At 42.7% G+C, this 20,085-nt stretch overlaps 1 protein-coding gene across 1 annotated transcript; it reads left to right on the forward strand.

Moving 5' to 3' along the window:
• Positions 1-487: 487 nt before the first annotated feature.
• On the forward strand, positions 488-19,216 carry ppap2d (phosphatidic acid phosphatase type 2D). The gene is made up of 6 exons (XM_089018862.1): positions 488-994; positions 13,104-13,261; positions 13,644-13,930; positions 14,011-14,068; positions 15,390-15,566; positions 17,618-19,216. Exons 1-6 carry the CDS (start codon positions 796-798, stop codon positions 17,720-17,722), a joined length of 984 nt encoding a protein of 327 aa, XP_088874988.1. The 5' UTR covers positions 488-795; the 3' UTR covers positions 17,723-19,216.
• Positions 19,217-20,085: the final 869 nt, after the last annotated feature.

A 20,085-nucleotide genomic window follows, 5' to 3' on the forward strand; every position in this document is an offset into this window, starting at 1 on the left:
AAATTACACAATATCTTCATTAGTAACAGTGATTGTTTGGTGAACCAAATTGTGACCGGGAACATTAAGGACTTTGTCACCGAAATTTATCCATATTTTTTTATCCGACAAGAATCTATATAATCAATCCCATACATATTAATAAACCATAGTCGTTTTATTTAATGTTTGTGATTGACAGGCCTTTTTATGAAGATGTGGCAAATGAAGCGTCCGGGAGTTTGTTAGGCCTGGTATTGTGACAGTGAATAAGTCAATGTCGTGTTGTAGGTCAGATGGCGATCGAACGGGTCAGCTCCAGCTTGATCGTTGCACATTGATTTGGTATTGGACAGTACTGTAATCGTAGTTAAGCGCACGCAAAACGCACCGGAAGCGCAACGATACAGCCACGAAAATAAAACTCATCTCAAGAAAGGAAGTAGGGTATTACTTTGAAATGGAAGTGCACAGACAACAACAAAAAAAAGTTTTTCCTCATATGTGTTTGACGTGAAGGACGGTTTGAGAGGTTGTGGATGAGAACGAGGTGAAGTGTACTTCGCTCGCCCGCCCACTTACGGCTCATTTCACCGGCTCGGTTGTGTACCGGATGCCCGCAGCAACAAGCACCGACGAGCGGCTTGCTTTCCCGGAATCACGCTGTCAACTTTTCCTTCAAAAACATGGATTTCTGGCACCAGCGAACGGACTAAAAAAGTTTTGACACATCTCATCGGACTCTGATTTGCTACCAATCAGTCATTTGAGCGATTTTTTCTTTCTGTTTTGGAGAGCGAGTTGCGTTAGGGGGATATGCAGAAGTTTAATGCCCACGGGAGCAGCACGCTGCCCCGACTAGCTGACAGTGACGGGGCCGGTGAGGGGAAGGAGAACGGTGCTGGGAAGCATTTCCTCAGCAAGCCCGTCGAAGAGGAGGAGGAAGAGGAAGACGGCTCCATCTGCACCAAAAGGAAGATGCTCGTCGGGTTGGATGTAATATGCCTGTGTGTCGGTAAGGTTTCAAAATAACTAATAGCATCCATTAGTTGCTTTGCATTGCACTTGGATTGCATGTAAAGTGCATGCAAAGTGCACTACCTTTGGGGGAAATTGAGAAGAATCGCCCCCGCCCCTCACCATTCCCACATACTCAAAATGATAGTGTTCCCAGTAGGGGGATAGGAGGGTGGGAAGAACGGGGCTGGCTGCAGTTGTCCCAGGAATTCATCTGTTCCCATGGTAACCTCCCTTCACCCTAAAGTTCCCGGCAGGAAGAACGTGGGAATTGGGATGAAAACATAGTCGTACTCTGGTACACTGAATGTCAGCCACATAATTTACAGTGCTCAGCTGGAATCCTAGTTTGTATTAGAAAAACAACAGTTGCAGTCCCCAGACTGACAATAAAACGGAAAACAATGTAATAGCTGTAATAATTCACACTCATTTTTGTCCATTTTAAAGTTGGTCGAGTTACATGGCTATTTAATACCGCAAACAAAAGTGTATTAAGTAGTTCTAAATTAAAATGACCACGTTTGTGTGACTTGTTCCTTATTGGCAGTCGTTCACCTGATCTTTATAATCAATGATGCACTACAATACAACAAAGAGTAGAAAAGGGTGGCAGCTTTTTTCTCTTACAAATTTTTAACAATGAAAAAATGTGTATGCCCGTGTGTTAATAAGTACTTTATTCACTTTCTGGGTGGCGCGCCAGCGATTAAAGTGAATAAAATCTATGACTGTGTCAACAATCTAAAATGAATCACAGATGCGCTACACTTGAAAGCGCGCTCCAGACATTTTTGACGTTAGAGTAGAGAAAAATAAAAATACATGAAATATTATCCATGTGATTGCCACCACGTGACTTATTTTGATTTGAGCGATTACCATGATTTATAAACCCACAGGAGTCAGTGAGTGAGAGAGAGAACCTGTCCAGGCGGACTGACTGGTCTTGTTTGGCAGTTAAACTAGAAAGAAGAACCCAATTTATTGTTCAACCTTGAAAGTTTGCTCCTTGATGCCTTTTACCACCTTCGGGGAGCTTAGCTTCGGCAAGGCTTTGTGTTTGGGAAGCGGTGAGCATCAGACAACATGATAGAGAAACATCTCCCCCGCCCACCTGGTGAAACTGGAAGCCTCTATCGTCATTACTGTACATCCTCTGCCGGAGAGTTCTATCCTCCTTGACTTGACGAAATACACGGACTGAGCCGTAGTGAGTCTCAAGCTGGAAAAAAAAGAGAGCGAATGTCAGATGTTTTTGTGATTTGAAGTCTAAGTGAACTACAAGGAATTGTAAACGACAACGCAGTGAAGTAGCGGTTAGGCCCACTGCCTCACAGCTTTGCGGTTCAGGCTTCAACTGTCGGCATGCACTGTGACTTACTCCAACATGTACACTCGGTAGATTGAAGACTCTAATTTGTCCATGGGTGTGAATGTTAAATGGTTGTCTACATGCGCCATACTGTTGGCTGACATCCAGTTCTGGGTGTACCTCCAAGTCAGCTGGGACGGATTCCAGCTCACGTGTAATGCAAAAAAAAAAAAAAAAAAAAAAAAAAAATGGAGACTTGTGTTTTAGAAGATGGATAATTTCACAATTCTAGTTCTTAAACTCATTTACTGCCAGACGTGTAAAAATGTGTCCACTCAAGTACCAGGGTTTTTGTCATTGTGACTTGAATTGCACATAATATTGAGTTTTACGACTACATAAACATTCACAGCATTAGAAACCTTAGCCTCTCTTCTTTCCTAAGTTATATGGTTCTGGAGTTAGCTGAGTTGGAAATGAGGGCGACTGTACAAAATACAATACAATACATACATATTGGTTTATATAGCGCTACAACAGCTGCTAAAGTGCTAACATGGAAAAAAGGGAAATGCTGCCCCGCTTGTGGAAAAGGAAAAACATTGCCAGAAGCCACGGCCAATGCTTTATCCGCACCCAAGCATGAAAAAAACAAAACCAAAACAAATGGCGCTCGACGTCACATTTTCAATTCCTGAATAAATCCGTGAATGGCAGTGATGAGTTAATGTCATTGTGTGATTTTTATTCTTTGCAATAGTTGTCATTATCTGCAGTTACTTAAGACCAATTGGTTATTCCAGTCATGGCAAAAGTATCATATTGCTCGGTTTCTGGGGCTTCTCATGACATGATTCACTTCTTTCTATGCATTCCTGAGGTAAATTTGAAAAAGTTCCTGCAAAGTTGCAATAAATATATCTTACGATACGATCGGGAATATATGTCAGACCATATTCCCCACCTAATTCCCCACCTAATCCTATCCATATTCCTTACAGTTGTTGCCAGATCACAAACAAAAATCCATACTACCAGTCCTGGAAAAAATGCTTCAAGAGCAGATATAGGATGTCACTCAATTGAGGAGATACTACTACCCAGGCTGATATGTAAACAACCCCCCCCCCCCCCCAAAAAAAAAAAAAAAAAGAAGAAACTAGCAGACTGCCTTACTTGGATTTGTTTGTACAACTGTTAGCAAGCGCGCTACATCCTGGTTCCCAGAGGATAAGAGGAGTTTACAAATTGGAAGATGGTACACTTTTAAAATCTGGACAAAATTTTCATGACAAAAACATTTGATGTCATGTGATTTTTGCACTTTTGTTAAAAAAACAAACAAACAAAAACCTGACACTACAAATGCATGGCTCCGGGGTATGCAAGTCAATCAATGTCACACTGGCCTCACATTGAGATCCCAACACACCAACTGTCAAGTTATTCACGAGTGGATGACATGCAATCTGCACCAGTCTAGTGTGCATCCTGCCTGTCTCTGCCCTGCTACCCATCCTGCCGCTTATCTGCTGAGGCCTGACCTTGACTCATCTGAGGGCATCCGACAGTGAATGCCGTGACTTATTGGCAATGAATTGGCTCCTTCTTCTGGCCAAATCCTCTTATCTCTGACTAACACAATTTGACCACGAAAAAAATGGCGTCAGCAGATGGTTTGACCTGGCGGCAGTGAAGGGGCTCATTGACTACTGTAACTGTGGAATTTTAGCCTCAAGCATCCTGTCCTCATTATGTTATCAGCTCGAGAGGGATCCCACAATGCCCGGAGCTTCTTTTTCCCCCAGGGTTTGGTTATTTGAAATAGTATATACATTCCAATAACGTGCTGACAAAAAGAGGATGATGTGTCGTTGGGAATTGAACTTTAATCTGTCAGAGGTTGTCGGTTCAACGTCAAAAAGCAGACTCTGCTGTTTTCTGGGCCTCTCTGACACGCTCATGATGGATGTTCCGTCAAGGAAGACTGCTTTTGGCTCAGCTCGGTGAAAGTTAATTGCGTGTAAGCTGCAGCATGTGTTTCCCATGGCCGTTTATTAACATGCGTGCATTCCTAGTCATAGTAGGACTATTGGGGGAGAGGGGGGGGGGGTTGGCTTGACCTGACAAGACGTTACGGCCTGTAGCTAGACCTGAAATGTCCAGCCACCCAGAGGTCACAGGACTGGGGTGTTTGTCATGTGAGGCCAGCGTGCAGGGACAGGCCCTGACAGCCCGCGCTGCTGTTTGTCGTCTTGTGCAGGTGGTCTTTAGGCTGTCATCCCGCTAATAAAGCCACTTGCAGCCCTTCTCCCCAATTATGTGCTGATTTACTGGAGGTGAGTCTGTAAAACCTGACCTTAACCTCGCTGTCATTGTGCTCGTCCTTCTTCAAGATTTGTTTGGAACAAAGATATTTGCGACCATTTTTTTTTAACTCAGGCGTGAGGTAGCATGCTAAATCGATATTTAAAACGAGGGTTTGTCCAAATGTTTTATTTTGATGGTCCCTTTGACATTTACACTTCTAAAATCAGTCCGTCATTAGCAGTTGTTGAGGCAATTATTGGTTTGAGACCACATATGCATTTATTGAAATAACTATTTGTTTTGCTTTCAGAATTTTGAGGGTGTCAGATTCCCACTACTGTACATTTGTCCTTGTACAAACTGCCATATTTCGAAAACTCGGGCGATTGGGGTAGCAATTTTGTTACCTTTATAGTAAAGAGGGACTGCTACCCTAGTGCAGAAAGTATGGTCCGATGCAATGCAAGCAATGGATGCACGTCAGTAGCAATTTTTGTAAATACTTTGGGACGGCGAGCCACAAATGGCACCTGGGACGTGATTTGAATTCCGCTAGTTTAAACAATACTGCTCTTAACTATGACAAGAATATTTTGATTGTGGCTTGTTGTTTTTTTGACAATGGCACTTTTGAAACACACACATTTAATGGGTACATCTGGTTTAAACTTTCATGCCAGGGCACACCAAAAATAATGTTTAATCCAGCGAGTCGTTGCTGGCAAGGTTACACTGCCCTTTATTAAGTCAAACAGGATTTTCCTTCAGTTTTGGAAGGCCTGGGCGAACATAAATTGTTTTGACATCACTGTCTTTCCATGAAACCTTTGGGGAAAAAAACAGAGAAGTCATCGTCTTACAGTATCACTGGGATACAGTAAGGAAGTTCGGTTAAGAAGTACTTCCATCTTCTATCCATTTGCCCTCCCATAATCAGTGTAGAGATTTAAAAGTGCATTCAAGTTGCGAGGCGCGTGTTTTTCATGTCAGCGTGTATTGGACGGAGGGTAGATTTACAGAAGTAGGATTCCAGTTTTTTTTTGTTTTTTTTTTGCAGCGTGAGGCTAACACGTTTCAACATGTCATGGCGTACGACCTCAGGAATATTAAATGGTCTGTGTGTGTGTGTGTGTGTGTGTGTGTGTGTGTGTGTGTGTGTGTGTGTGTGTGTGTGTATTTTGAAAAAGTGTGAATGTCAACTGAAACGGCTGCCATGTGTGGATTGTTAACAAATTTGACTTGGCGTCACCATTGCGGCTAACAAAGGGCGTGCCATGAAAAAGGTGGCAATCAGGTAATTGGCCAACGGAAGAAACACTTCTTCTTCCTCTCCTTTGTTGATGCTGCATCCATTTGCTTCCTCTTACTCGATTTTGTTGTTTTTGCTTTTACTCCCTCACTCGTTAGCCAGTTTGAAAACGTCTCATTGATCAAGCAGGTTGAAGGTTAATTGATAGCCTGAATAAAGGGTTGGTCCCAGGAGATTCATAAAATCTTGAGGATCTACAAACAGCATGCGTTGCGATCTCAACCCCAATCGTCTGCTTTTGTCTCAGTGGATGCTAAATGATCTGAAAGTTTCAAAGTGTAAAATCGCTTCAGATCAACTTTTAATGAGGCACCGACAATCGACTGCGCATCAGCATGTTGACCTGAGTGTGACTCGTTCTTTTCCTTAAGGAGGATTATTTTGTTTAGGATATGACTAACGTGTGATTGTCCAATTCCACAAGATGCCATTGGTGTCATCATGCCTCTTCTGCAAATTACTTCTAAGTGGGTCATAGCATGTGGATATGGGTTTCGCAAATGTATTTGGGCTGTTGGTATAAATGTTTTTGAAAAATCTTGAAAAGTCTGTCCAATGAATCTGAATAAATTTGACTGTACACGTTTGGAGATAATTACTGAAAGTATGTCGACAATGAGATCAATGTCGTACTAAATGGTGGAGATATGGGGTTATTTTTTTTCTTTATATTTTCTTGATTGGTTGGTTGAGGCTAAAACATCACATGATAACATTCTTTGGTATTCAGCAGGAGATCTGCACCCCCCACTACCTAAGCACTTCAACGCTAGCTAGCTAGCTAGCTAGCTGACTGTTATATACCGTTATAGCTATTATATATATTATAGAAGATATACTATGCTATTATAGCTATTAGATATATTATATACTATGATAGCTCTAGTTAGCTAACTAAACTCTGAAAAAACATTTTTGTTTCGGTGGTCCGCTGGCATTGCCACTTTAGAAGTCCTCTTTTTTTAATTTATTATATTTGGAAGAATTGTTAAAATTATTTTCTGTATTACATCAAATTTAGAATTTACATTCAATAATCAGTTTCATCTATCCATCCATCATGAAAGCATTTTAACTCATTCAATGCCATTCCCAAATTTATTCGGGAATTGAAAAGCATGATGTGGAGCGCCTTTCCCAAATTTGTTCGTGTTTTGGTTTTTGTTGCAGGGTAGAGGGGGTGGGGATCAAGATCCGAGACCTCTGGCAATGTTTTTCCCTCCCACGAGGGAGCAGCAGTTCCCTTTTGTAAGGTGGTCCCCACTTTCACTGCAGATAACTCTAGAACCAAATAAGCTAGACACAAAGGTTTTTCTGATGAAAGAAGAGAGTCTAAGTTTTTCAAACTGCAATTATTGTCTATGTAGTCCTAAAACTCAATATTTTGTGGGTCCTGCAATTTGAATGAAAATGACAAACCTTGCCACTGGGGTGGACGCATATTTGCACATTTTCTGGCAGTGAATGAGTTAATGATGGATGGTATTTCATTTGATGTTTGGAACCTCCAAAACATTTTAGCATGTCTGCATGGGATGTGCAGTTGCTGTTACCCAACAGCCCAAAGCCCAGGCATGTATTTCTCTCAGGACCATTGTATCGTATCAGTGTGTCCTGTCACACCTCAAGGGTCCTTTCCTGTTTTCTTTCTCCTTTGAAGGTGTGCCAACAAACCAAAATCTACAAACCCAAACACGCAGATAAAAACCACCTTCAATTTGTTCCACACATTCTACCACAATTACACCACTCCACGCAAAAGCATCTCCCGCCCCAAACCTCCCATTGCAGTCTGAACCACAAATCCTGCCTCATTCTCCTATTGCAGTCTGTCAGACTTTACCTGACCTGCACTACACCCACCACGTAGCCCCCTTCAACTTTCCAAACTACATACCACACGGTGATCATTCCTGCTGAATCAGACATGGGCGGGCAGAGAGATACCTCAGAGCTCACCGCGCATGCCCTGGGCTCCAGAACGGGCCTCCAGGAAGCGGGTCAGTGAAGTGTGGAAAGGAACAGAAGCAGCTGTGAGAACTATGTCTTCACTGGCACAGCTGTAACGGGTCAAGTAGCGAGGAAAGAGCTCTCCTGGTGCATTGGTGGAACATGAAGAAAATGTTCATGGACGCCAGGGGTGGGCCAGTAATTTTGAATATGGACCACGTAAAACTGGAAGACTGAGAGAGGGCCAAGCTAACATACTAAGCTCAACTTTGTCTATGTTATTTTTTTAAATTGTATTAAGATAAAGCACATTGCATTGTATTCAGAAATGGTTCTAATTCACAAAAGAAACTGTGTGTGGTCATTAAAATGAGAGATTTAGCTTTAGCAGAATTTTGGGGTGCGTACCAGGTTGATATTTACGGCCATGTTATCTCAAACATATGAGGAACCATTTTAGCAAAACTAATTTCTGCTCCAGCATGACTTTTTACCCCAGTTGACTTGTAATAAGTCATTAGATCGCTCAGGTGTACTTAAATATATAGGTGTGTATCTTGTTCAAGAGCTTCCTGATTAGGCTCCATGGGAGTGGATGTTTTGAAAGCGTTTGGCCTCATTAATCACTCTTTGTTCTTCTTACTTTGCCACTTAAGTGCAACCGTCAAGGTAGTCAAAACAGATTAGACTCTTAAATGAAAAGAGCTGATTCTGGAAGGAAAACAAAATTATCACATTCTTATCTCACTGCTACCTGCCTCAGCCCACCAAGGGCGACAAGCAGGAACAACCGTCAACAGACTCTCGCAGTCTTCTTTCATTACGTTTGTCTTAATCACAGCCTTGGTGTGAATGACTTCACTTCCTGTGAAAGTGTTACTCCACTGCACAATTGTCTGTATGTCCCTTAATCTCTTCCTGCGCTGCCTCTTAAAACAAAGACCCGCTCATAGGAATCCAGACTTTCCCCTTGACTCAGACCGAGCAAGATACGGGAACAGATCGAGGCATCTTTGAGCAGGTCATCAAGGAGCAAATAATTGTGCAAGCCCACCCAAAGCAGCTGTCGCCTGCTGTTTACGAGCTCGCAAGGCGGCCATCATTTTTTCAAGTCTTGTAATGACGTTACTTGGGATTATCAGACTCGCCAATAACACATTACGACACTTTACGATTCAGGAACCCCGCCTGTGTTTTTCATTCGCAAGCTTGACTTGACGCTAAACACACATCTTAAAAATTTAGTTGGGGAAAAATGTTGGCATGCGACCGAAAAGGGGGGCCAGGCGAAGGGTGGACCACCCCAGTAGGGTTCTGGTTATAGCGGCCCGACTGGCCCTGCAGATTCATTTTGTGCAGGTCCAATGGACTTGACAGTTCATTGATTGTATGTCCTCTGCTTCTGTCAGAGGGCAAACGTCGAGCGAAAAGGTACTGGATGTGATGAAACAGCTTTGACATAGCTTGAGGCCAAATGTGGTGCTAATCAATGATGATGTACTGGTTATTTGCAGAGGCCTTCATAAGAAAACATTTGGGTGAGTGATCATGATGAATCAACACTTTAGTATTCCATTTGACAGGTTTTTTTTTTGAGGGGGGGGGGGGGGGGGGGTTGAAGTGTGAATCGGTATGCTTGGTTTTGTGGTTGCTATTTGGTTTTGTGGTTTGGTTGCCATTTTGTTAGATATGGCCACACAATTAGTTTGTTTGTAGCTCTTATTTTTTTGTGTGTGCATGCGGGTGTTTTGAGTCTAAGTTTGGGGTATTCAGGTAGGGTCGTGTTTACAGAGCGGGTCCCAGCAGAGCACAGATCCCTGACCCTTGCATTCCAGAACCACTTTAATCGCCTCCGTCTGGTGTTTCCTTGCCTTCGCAGCATCACTCTTGTTCAGACCCATCTTCCTGATTGAACTCCAGCCCCGCCCTTGTTTGTCATTTGTCTCCTTTTTGACTATAATGCTCAACTAGTGACAGGTTTATCAACAAGGCCATAATGGATCTCCATGAATTTGCCCTCGTTTTTGAACCAGGCCTCATATTCTCCATAAGTTTCACACCCCCACCCCTCCTCTCTGTTGGTTGTTGTTCTCTCACAGTGAGCTCATTCGGGGCTGTGGTCATAGGTGTGTAAATTAGAACCAGAAGACTTTCTCAGAGTGAGACACACACACACACATCCCTTCTGCTCTCATTCCTCTGCTCTCTACTATTCTCCCTCCCTCTTCTACTCTATCCTTCCCACCCACCCTATGTCTTTCTTTCTGTTCAGAACCCTTTGACTATGTGAAAGCATTCCTGCCTTTGAGTGTCCAGTGAGCAGCAAATGCCGTACTTGCTCTGTAAGCCGATCAACTTTGCTACGTCCTTTCAGGTCCCTTGGCCTGACCCGCCTCTCTTTTGAGCGAGCCGTTTGGCCAGGTGTTTTAGTTTTCTCACAGCTGCCTGACACATGATGTGAAGATCTGTGGTTCGGCGGGTACTGTTGTGAAAACGGTTTTCAAGTAGTTGTAAAAGCCTCGAGGTTGACTGTGACCCTCTCTATGAGACATTGCAAATGTTGTAAACCTACCACAGTAGTGTGAGTTGTGTTTTTTTTCAGGCAGAACTTTGGCCGATTTTGCTCAAGTGATCTTTGGATCCTGGCCATCCGGGCCATTAGGACATAAGCCATCCGTAATAGCAGGCCTGAGGTTTGAAGCAAAGCTGCTACCCATGACAGCACTTCAGGTTTCCCATTAGACATCTACATACGTATCAATATCCCTCGAGAGCTCCATGCTGTAAGGGGTTTAGGCTGTGAGAGAAAGTCTGTCCAGCTGCATTCCTATCGATGCAGAATAATATTGACTGTTCGTACGGTAAAATTGGGCTACGATAGAGAGAGTGGCTGTGAGTGTATCGAAAATGATGGGTTTGTTGCACTAAGTTGACTTGCAAAGGGCACATACACTTCTTTGTGTTATCAGTGGATAGACGTTTTGAATAACGTGACAAAGAGGCCATCATCCACAAATGCACAATGAGCATGTGAAACCAGCTTTAAATTCTCCATTACAAAGAAATTCACAGGAAAAAAATGTAATTATTGAAGTACTTGACCTATTCGATTGCCAAGACTGCTTATCTCATGAATAATGTGACATTTGTCACCGTTTTAAAAATCACCTTGTCGATTTCGCTGCGTCACTTAGGGAGGAAAAAATGGATTTTGGGTCCTTTGCAGATTACAGGTGGATAAATTTAACTGCAAACTGTCACCCAATTAGAAAAAAAATGACAAGGCCCAGAAACAATCGTGAACACAACATTTAAAAATTTACAAGATCATTTTACCCTTTTTTTCCTCAAACCAGATTTTCCACAGGCAATATCAAACAAAAACATGACAATGACACAAAACCAACTTTCCTTCCTTATTGTGAATGTTTCAACCTGACTCCAAAATATTATGTTCCGAATTACAATCAGTTCAACATAACTCTCTCGCCCACTCATCCACAATGCTTGCCTGTTGTCTAATGCAGTCCACATCAGGCGTTACGAAACACGGACCAGGAACAAGGAAATCCTCTGAAAGGATGTTTGTTTCCAAAAAAGAAACTATAACAATGTGTCTTTTATTAAAATGTATCCCCCGAGACATCCTAGAAATACTCACATTAAAACCCCAACTTGTTCATGATAGAATTACTCCGGGAAAGCTAACTGACAACTCAATGTGTCAATCCCAAACTAATTTTATTGGAATAAACTCATTCATAAGAGGTCTTGCACTCTAAACGTGTCTTTTCAGCCAACGGAATGTCAACATAACCTCCTGCACCTGCATGCAATTTGAACCTGTTTGTGTTAACGATACAATGTCACTGTCCTCATGTAGGTTGTAAAACCAGAATATACATGATGCACCAGGAGATTCCTTATTTGGGGAAGGCAAGATGTTTCGTGTCCCTCTCTCCGGCTTGCTACAGGACCTCGCAGATTCTTCGCCTCTCAAAATTTTATGTACGCATGAACGAGGCTGGTCCGATCCGCGTTTGGTATTTCTGTTACGGCAGCATGACTTGGAACCTGCCACGTCATCACAGAAGTGGAATATGCCCCTGCATGTGTTTTTTCCGCTTCGATAACCTCAAGCCTGGAGATTATTTACAGTCACTTTTATCAGTTCAATGATTCCGGATGAGCTAGAATGAAGTGCTCTTGTCTAACTGGAGGATTAAAAAAATAAATACCATTGAACAGAGTTCAGATTTGTCTGTCTTTTTGACTGATGTGGACAGAGTGTGCGGTCACAAACTGTGTGTGCTTCCCTGGCAGGAAGACTATCTTAGGCCTGGGAGCTGAGGGAGAGGTTAATCATTAGTCCATGAACTCTGTGGAATGACGAGGAGCTGAAACACGTATATATAAAAAAAACAATAGAATGGAATAATGCAGTACAGCCTGGCTTTCAATCTGCGGTTCGAACGTTGCTCAACTTGGTCACGAGTGAACTCTCACCGTTGGCCTCTGAGATTTGTTTGTTGGGTAGCTCAGCCAGACCTTGACCCGCTTGAGCCTGATAACGCGAACTGCTATAATTAGCAAGTTAGCAGGATGTACAGCAGGATTTACCGTACATCCTCAAATTGTGGAAAATGGAAATAGAGGATGCATCAGGGAGCTGTCATTATGTTTACAATATAGATGAAATCCGGTATGTGAATAACAAGATCAAGTGCTGCCAAAAACACCTCTGCAGTCTTGCTTTGTACTCGAAACTCAAAGCTTTAGGTCTTATTTTTGTGGCTAATCTATGAAAAGATAATTTAAAATAAACATGGCATTACAGCAGAAATTGTGAATGCTCAAGATCTATTCCGTATGTAAATACCTCCAGATACATGTGACGACATTCAACAATTAGCACCACATTTAATATGTTCCTCTTTCTTCCCTCATTCGACGTGCCCATCTCCCGCCCATCTTTCATCTCCACTCCTTTTTTAAACGCAAAAATGTGTGGAATGGCTGATCTGCCTGTAATCTGGAAATCTCCAGTTGACTGACACTCCTCACGTCGCTTCATTTTTTTTGTGGCGGCGGGTGGACATTTTTACCTTGTTATCAGTGCATCGTGCTCTCCATAATCTCGCTGTGATCCAAAAACCACAAAAACTCATCAGTCTGATTTATTTATTTTTGTTTTACCTCTTTTCATTTCACCCATCTCATCAGCCTCCATCCCATTCTTTGCGTGCGAGCTGAAGGCAGTGACGCCGTACAGACGAGGGTTCTTCTGCGGGGACACCAGCATAACGTATCCCTACGTAGAGAGAGAGGCTATCCCAGATGGCCTGCTCATCGCTGGTGGAATAGCCATCACCGGCCTTACGGTAAGAGAATGATAATGCTATTTTTAAACACTTCAGTACAAGAAGTGTTGGGTCGGAAGATTGGACCGGTACTCTGCAATTGGTTTATCCAAGCTTCCATTTTCCTGCAAAGACTTGTGTGTCTGTGGGAAATGTTTTGGCCAATGATCCAGAACAACATCCCACTCAAAATTATTCAACCTTGCTCTGTGCAATTGTACTAGAACGGGGTCTTTGGCAAGCTGTTCCCACAAAGCACAGACTTTTCTAAACTGTTTTGGTAATAGGAAAAATGAAGAATCGGAAGAAAATATGGGTTCTATTCCAATTAGCACAATGGAGCCCTGTGCATTCAAATTGTAGTATTCCTCACTGACCCCAAATCTTTAAATTCTCCTTTTAGATCGCACTTGGCGAATGTTACCGGGTGCGTTTCAGAGGCATACGCTCCAAGTCATTTGTCGGCAACCGCTATGTGTCGTGCCTGTACAAAGAGCTGGGGAGCTTCCTCTTTGGTTGCTGCGTGGGCCAGTCGCTCACCAACATGGCCAAGCTAAGCGTGGGACGCCTGCGTCCTAACTTCCTGTCTGTCTGTAATATCACTTACGCCTCCATCAACTGCGCGCCGGGCAGCTACGTGTCCCAGGTGACCTGCCGGCAGCCCAACCACAAGATGGTCGAGGAGGCGAGGTATGCACGCACTATATCACGGGTGTACCTCGGGTCATGTGGATCCTGCGTAACCAGCATTCTTTACTGATTTGTTTCAGGAAGTCCTTTTTTTCAGGACATGCATCCTTCGCCATGTACACCATGCTCTATCTTGCAGTAAGTGACCTCTTGCTAACCTCTACACACTCTTTCTCGTTTAGGGTATTAGAAGCCAAATAATCAGGAGCCTTATCCAGACAACTTAATTACACCTGAGCAAACGCTCAGAGACATGCACTCGTTAATATGATCAGGGATACTTGTCATGAGGGAGGAGATGTTTGAGCCTCCAAAGGCATCTCGGTTTCGGCTTGAAAAAGCCGGTGAGGCCGAGAGACACGGCGGGAGGGAGAGAAAGGGGAATACTGTTTTCCACAGGGAGCATGAATAGATGAGGAGCCTCCACAGACAGAGGACGCCTTGTTGTGGGACTCATTTAAAAAGGGGGTGGTGTGATGTAGCACTGAATACTGCTGCTGAGAGATCGACAGGCTTCTTTCAGCACAAGACACCCGCTTGCTCACCCCTCCATCCTCTCTCTCCCAATCACAGCCCTCCCCATCATTTCATCTTTTTCTTGCTAAATTGCCCAGCGACCATTGGTGCACCGTGGGAGAGTTGTGACAGCTACCCCAAGATAAAAACAAAGCATTATCGGCCTTGAAATATAAATATTCCCCTTACTCCTTCCCCCCAGAAATGATGTTGAATGTAGAAAATGTTCAAAGATGAATGAAGTGAGTATTAGGGTGTTCTAGCATTTGTCTTTCCCAGACTTTGGTTATACTTGAGAGTTATGAAAGACAACAGAAGCCCAGTATTTATGGACATAAGTTCAGGTTCTTCCACAGATATTGGATATACAGTATATTGGGGCTGGTTAGTGGACTGAGGACAGCTAACTTCTATTTGAGCAAGGCATTCAATCTCAAACTGCACCTTGGTGCAAGTCTGAGTCTGAAAAGGAAAATATTTCCTAACGTCATACAACTACTACAAATTAGGGTACACATTTCTGGACACAAACCTATTAGTTTGTACAAAAGTGTATCGCTATACACCCAAGCAGTACACAAGTCACATGCTAAGCGTACCAAAGCAGAGACTTGAAGGGTTCTACCCCATTGGCAAGAATGAAACTTGCTTTTAGACAACGGAAACCGGAACGCAGCATATGTTCTCCATTGTGGTTGTCGGGCCTCGGTTAGATGTTCAGCCACCTCATAATACTTGTTCTATGTCTGCATTACACCAAGCTTAAAAACGCACACAAGCAATTTTTCTATGAGAGGTGAGGAGGAACAAAAGGAGGAAGTGGGGTTAAGATTGCATGAATGTATTCTGCTTTGCTTTCCCCTCCGGGGAGCAGAAGGACAATATGCCAACAGATCATTTTTTTACCACCCGTCATTTTTTTCCTCTGTCTTCCCTCTTACAGTTTTACCTGCAGGCTCGTTTGTCATGGCGGGGAGCTCGACTGCTGCGCCCTCTCATACAGTTCATCTTGGTGATGATCGCCATCTACACCGGACTGAGCCGCATCTCGGACTACCGCCACCACCCAACTGACGTCCTCACGGGATTTATCCAAGGAGGGCTCACTGCATATTGGGTGGTATGTCAACATGACAGATTTGTTTTGAGGAAATGTTGTTTTTCAGTCTTGGCACATAGACTTACAAAGAGAGCTCGCAGCGTTTGTTTTGTTCAGCGCGTAGGAACGAGATGAGAACTGTGGCAGGATGACTTCCACAGGATGACAATCTGCTCACATTGTGGTGAGCATCGGACAGATCCTGGCTATAAAGAACACTGCTCTGCTGGAGCAATCTCTATTTACATAAAAACTGGCTGGATGTTACTTTTTTTTGTCCCGAGTTCGACATCTCAGAAGCTCTTCAAAGAGATACATTTTTGAAGACGCAAATGACATCAGGATAAGTGTGTTCGTGGAAGAATCCTTTGAGGAGGGCATAAAGATGTGGAATTATGTTGAAAGGGGGAAAATACTGTCAACAACAGTTCTCAACATGTATCTACTAATGAGGTTTTATTATCAGACCCCTAATCAGTCGCTGACTTTTTTTTCTCTGTCAACATAACAAAAAATTGCCTCTTGTAATAGGTTATTTTGCTTGTAGCGGACGAATTACTTTGCCATGGACCTTTAAGGAAATATTCAGATTCAGCTTTGGATCCACAAATGTTCGAGTTGTGAACACATTAGGATGAATTTGATTCGTGGCTTGTGATGAATTGACCCAGGGAAAATGTATCCAGAGCATTGGGGCTTCGCTCTGAATGAATTAGCCTTGGGAGGATACATTGCGGTCTATGGAGACCTTGGATTTCAAGTTTCCCTCCCAGTTAATCCTAAATCTAAAAAAAACATTTTAGAAAAAATAACATGCTTCCAACTTGGTTGGAACAAAATTGATAACACTGCAATAGACTCATCCTAACTTTTCAGAACTCTCACTTATATTTCCACTTATCGTCAGTATAACGGGCAACTGTCCTCATAATCCATTTCACGTAGTTATACCTCGCCTTACGAACACTTTAGCAAACGAACCTTTCGCCTTACAAACGTTAAATTCGCGAGAATATAATCTTGGCATACAAACTATTTTTCGGGAAACACACGGAGCGTCACAATGAGTGATGTGTCGTTCGCAATCGCGAACGAGCCGGTTCTTGGAGCTGTATCTCTAAAGTGAACGAAGCTGTAAATGGCAGCCGGCTTTTTTTCTCTATATTCCCCGCCCCCAGTCTTCAGTTTAAGCCGCATGTGATTGATCAAGATCCGTGGTCAAGGAGGGAGGGGACAGACGCAGCAGTGAGCGGGGGGGAGGGGTTACAGAAACACAGAGCTGCACATGAACAGAAAGGCAGACGACAGATAGAAACAAAAAACACAAGTGAAAAAAAACAAAAAGTGAAAAGGTGAGAACATGGATAGAAAACACAGTGAAATGTGGACTCGTTTCAACTTTATTGATAGTCCAAAGGCGGAGTGTAGACTGCAAGGTTAAAATATCCCATCAATCAGGCTCCACAAATAACCCGCACAAGCCATCTATACAATTTTAGGTGAACATACAAGCAAGGGAACCAGCTATTAATGAAGTGTCGAGAGTGTTTGCCTGCATCTGTTGCTGTTGCAATATCACAACTTCTAAGATGTACAACCCAGAGCTCCTTGAGACACTTTATGCAAAAAGCTATCCATTCCACCAAGCCATCAACGACCATCACTAAGGTAAATAAAACAACTTTATTATACTGTCCAGTTTATTTCTTTAATTACAATACCATAGCACATATATTGTACATACAATAAGGTATAATGTGTGTAGTTTTAAGGCTTATTTAGTTGAAAATAATGTTTTATGGGGACCTGGGACATGACTATTCTAATTGTAATGGTTTCCTGTGGGAAATTAATGTTTGGAATACACACTTTTCACCTTACACACACTTTCTGGGAACCAATTAAGTTCGTAGCCAAGGTATCACTGTACTTCCTTAACGCCACCCAATATCAGCCTGGATTTGTTTCCATTGAACAATGAGCTTTATCTACATCTCTCTCGATGCTTAGAAAACAACAGATAATTGAAAAGTGTCCGTGGTCCTAAAATGTTCTCTTATCTGTGCCTGCAGGCCTTCTACATCTCCTCCATGTTTAAGCCTTGCACCCGTCCGGACATGTCTCCCACTAGCATGTCCTTGGAAAGTCCTCTTTCCAGCCAGCAGACTATGTGTTAAGCACACGATGACTCCGGTGATGCGTCAAACGAGAGACACCAATGCCATCAAGCATCTACAAGAAGCTAGCAAAGGAAACATTTCTTTTGGCTCAAGAAAAAGGAAACATTCCGAGTAGATGAATGATGTTGATGGAGTACAATCTAACACACTGACACACTCACACAATCAGTCCCACGGCAGCGATGTCACCCGCTCGCACCCGTGAAACACAAGAAGCACATATGACTTAAAAGTCAAACCCGTCCAGTGAGAACTGTGTAGTGATTTTATTTTTAAAATATGAAAATAAGAAGTTTTTGAAAGTCTATTTTTCCAGAGGATTACTAGAAGCTGCTAATAGAGATAGGTAATCAGTTGTTTTAGTCTGTGGCGGAGGTCAAGTGTGCTCAGTCAGCCGTTCAAGCCGAGCTTTGGAATCTTTGCTTCCTCAAAGATTGTTCTCGGTTGCTGTGAATTGATGCCACGAGGCCTCAGACATAAAGACACTTGCTGATGAGAAAAACAAGCACTGGCCTAGAAGTCGTTTTTTTTTAAGTTGTCTTATTTCTCCAATGCAAGCTGCCCCATCCACTAACTGACCACACTAACTAAAAATGATATACTGTATATTGTTCTCTGTACTAACCACTTTGTGTCTCCGAGGCGGAAGTTTGACTGAATTTCCACAACTTTTGCCGCCAGACTCGGCCTCTGAGCTGCACTTTGATTTGTGTGAATTTATTAGGAGCACTTGAACGTACATAATGGAACCGTATAATTATTATAATCCATGTTCTCCGTTGTATAAGTTACACTTTTTTGTCAGGCTCATTTTAGTTTAATACGAATATGTTTTAGGGCCACATTAAAAGATATATATATACTACTAGCAACTAAAAAAAGAATAAATAAGTTATTTTTGTAAAAAAAGAATTACAAAAATAACGTTTTGTCACATTACAAGTTTGAACATATTGTAGTTGCCTAAAGCTGAGGACTGCTGAGGATGTCAAGTTCCACTTGAATAGAAGTTTCAGAATGAAATCGTCAATGTTTTGGCACATGACTACCACTACCGCTTTATTCTTGAAAATTAAGTTATTTTTCTTGAAACAAATCCCCATTGTAATAGTGAAACTCCATTCTTGTAAATTTCCTTTTCATTGTGGCCTCATGAGTCATTTGTGGTTTTGGTTCTCCTGTGAAATGTCAATTATTCCAATTGATTGTAAATAGCCAGTGTCATTTTATAAAACCACACAATTTCACAAGTGTTCATTTGTGTGACAATGTTTCCTTGACATGTATGTACATTGATCAGGTACGGAGATATTTGTGTGTTGGAACAACTAGACTGAGCCAGCCATAGATTATCAGAAAGCTATTATTATTATTATTATTACTGTGTGCCCACATATCCTCGTTTGTTTTCGTCTGTGAAGCCCAGAAAGGCACAAATAACCACTGTACTCTGAAAAAGAAACCAAACCAATAAAATGAATGTTGAACGTTCATTGTTCTACCGCATCATTTTTACACCCTCGGGTCATTTGATATTGTGAGGTACAGTAATATGATCCGAAAAATAAAAGGCGTAGTCATATTAAAATGCTAATTGATTTCACCTTGTGGTGTGTTAAGAATCTCACACTTCTCCATTTTTCAGCCCCCTCTCCTTCCCCTTTCAGCGCTTTTGGAGTGCACTGGAGCGTGATGGAGCCTTTTAGGGGGTCATGCTACCATGGAAATGCCTCGCCTGATAGAGATTGGGGCTTCTGAGGGCATTTTCTTTCCGGCCTCCCTACCCCATACCTCGCTTCCATCCACTTTCAGGCGGCGGAAGGAGAATAAAGGGCAGATCAGATGGGGTGCACAAGAGAGAGAAGGGGAGGGAAGGAGGGCTTTAGTACGTTGGGAGCCATACAAGATGGAAAAGTAGTCCACTGATGAAGGGAAAGAGAAGAGTTGGCAGCAACAGATGGGGCGGCGTATCGTGAAAGAGTGAGGGTGATGGGCTTGGGGAAGAAGGCATTGAGGCCAAACTCCTGGGTGGGGGAGAATGTGATCATGGTTTTGGGGCCCGCTTTTGTTTGAATAATACTGCAACGAGGGAGACATGTTTCATGCCACAGCAATGTATTTTTATTTATTTTTTTTGCTCGTGCTTGAGTGACAGTTTCTTCTGGCTCACTGCCTTGTTCGCATGTTGTCTTCAGGTGCGTGTCATGCGCGCGTCGGTGTTTGAGTGAGCATGAACATGTTGTCAAACATGGTCTCTTTCAAATCGCATTCACCTCATTGTGTGGAAGCAAAAGTGGGTAATATGCCTGAAAATACTGGATTCCTCAATTGACGTCCCCTGCATGGACTCCAAATATAAT

The sequence above is a fragment of the Hippocampus bargibanti genome, linkage group LG17 (genome assembly GCF_051943395.1).
Source record: "Hippocampus bargibanti isolate YZ-2025 linkage group LG17, ASM5194339v1, whole genome shotgun sequence".
Classification (NCBI taxonomy): Eukaryota; Metazoa; Chordata; class Actinopteri; order Syngnathiformes; family Syngnathidae; genus Hippocampus; species Hippocampus bargibanti.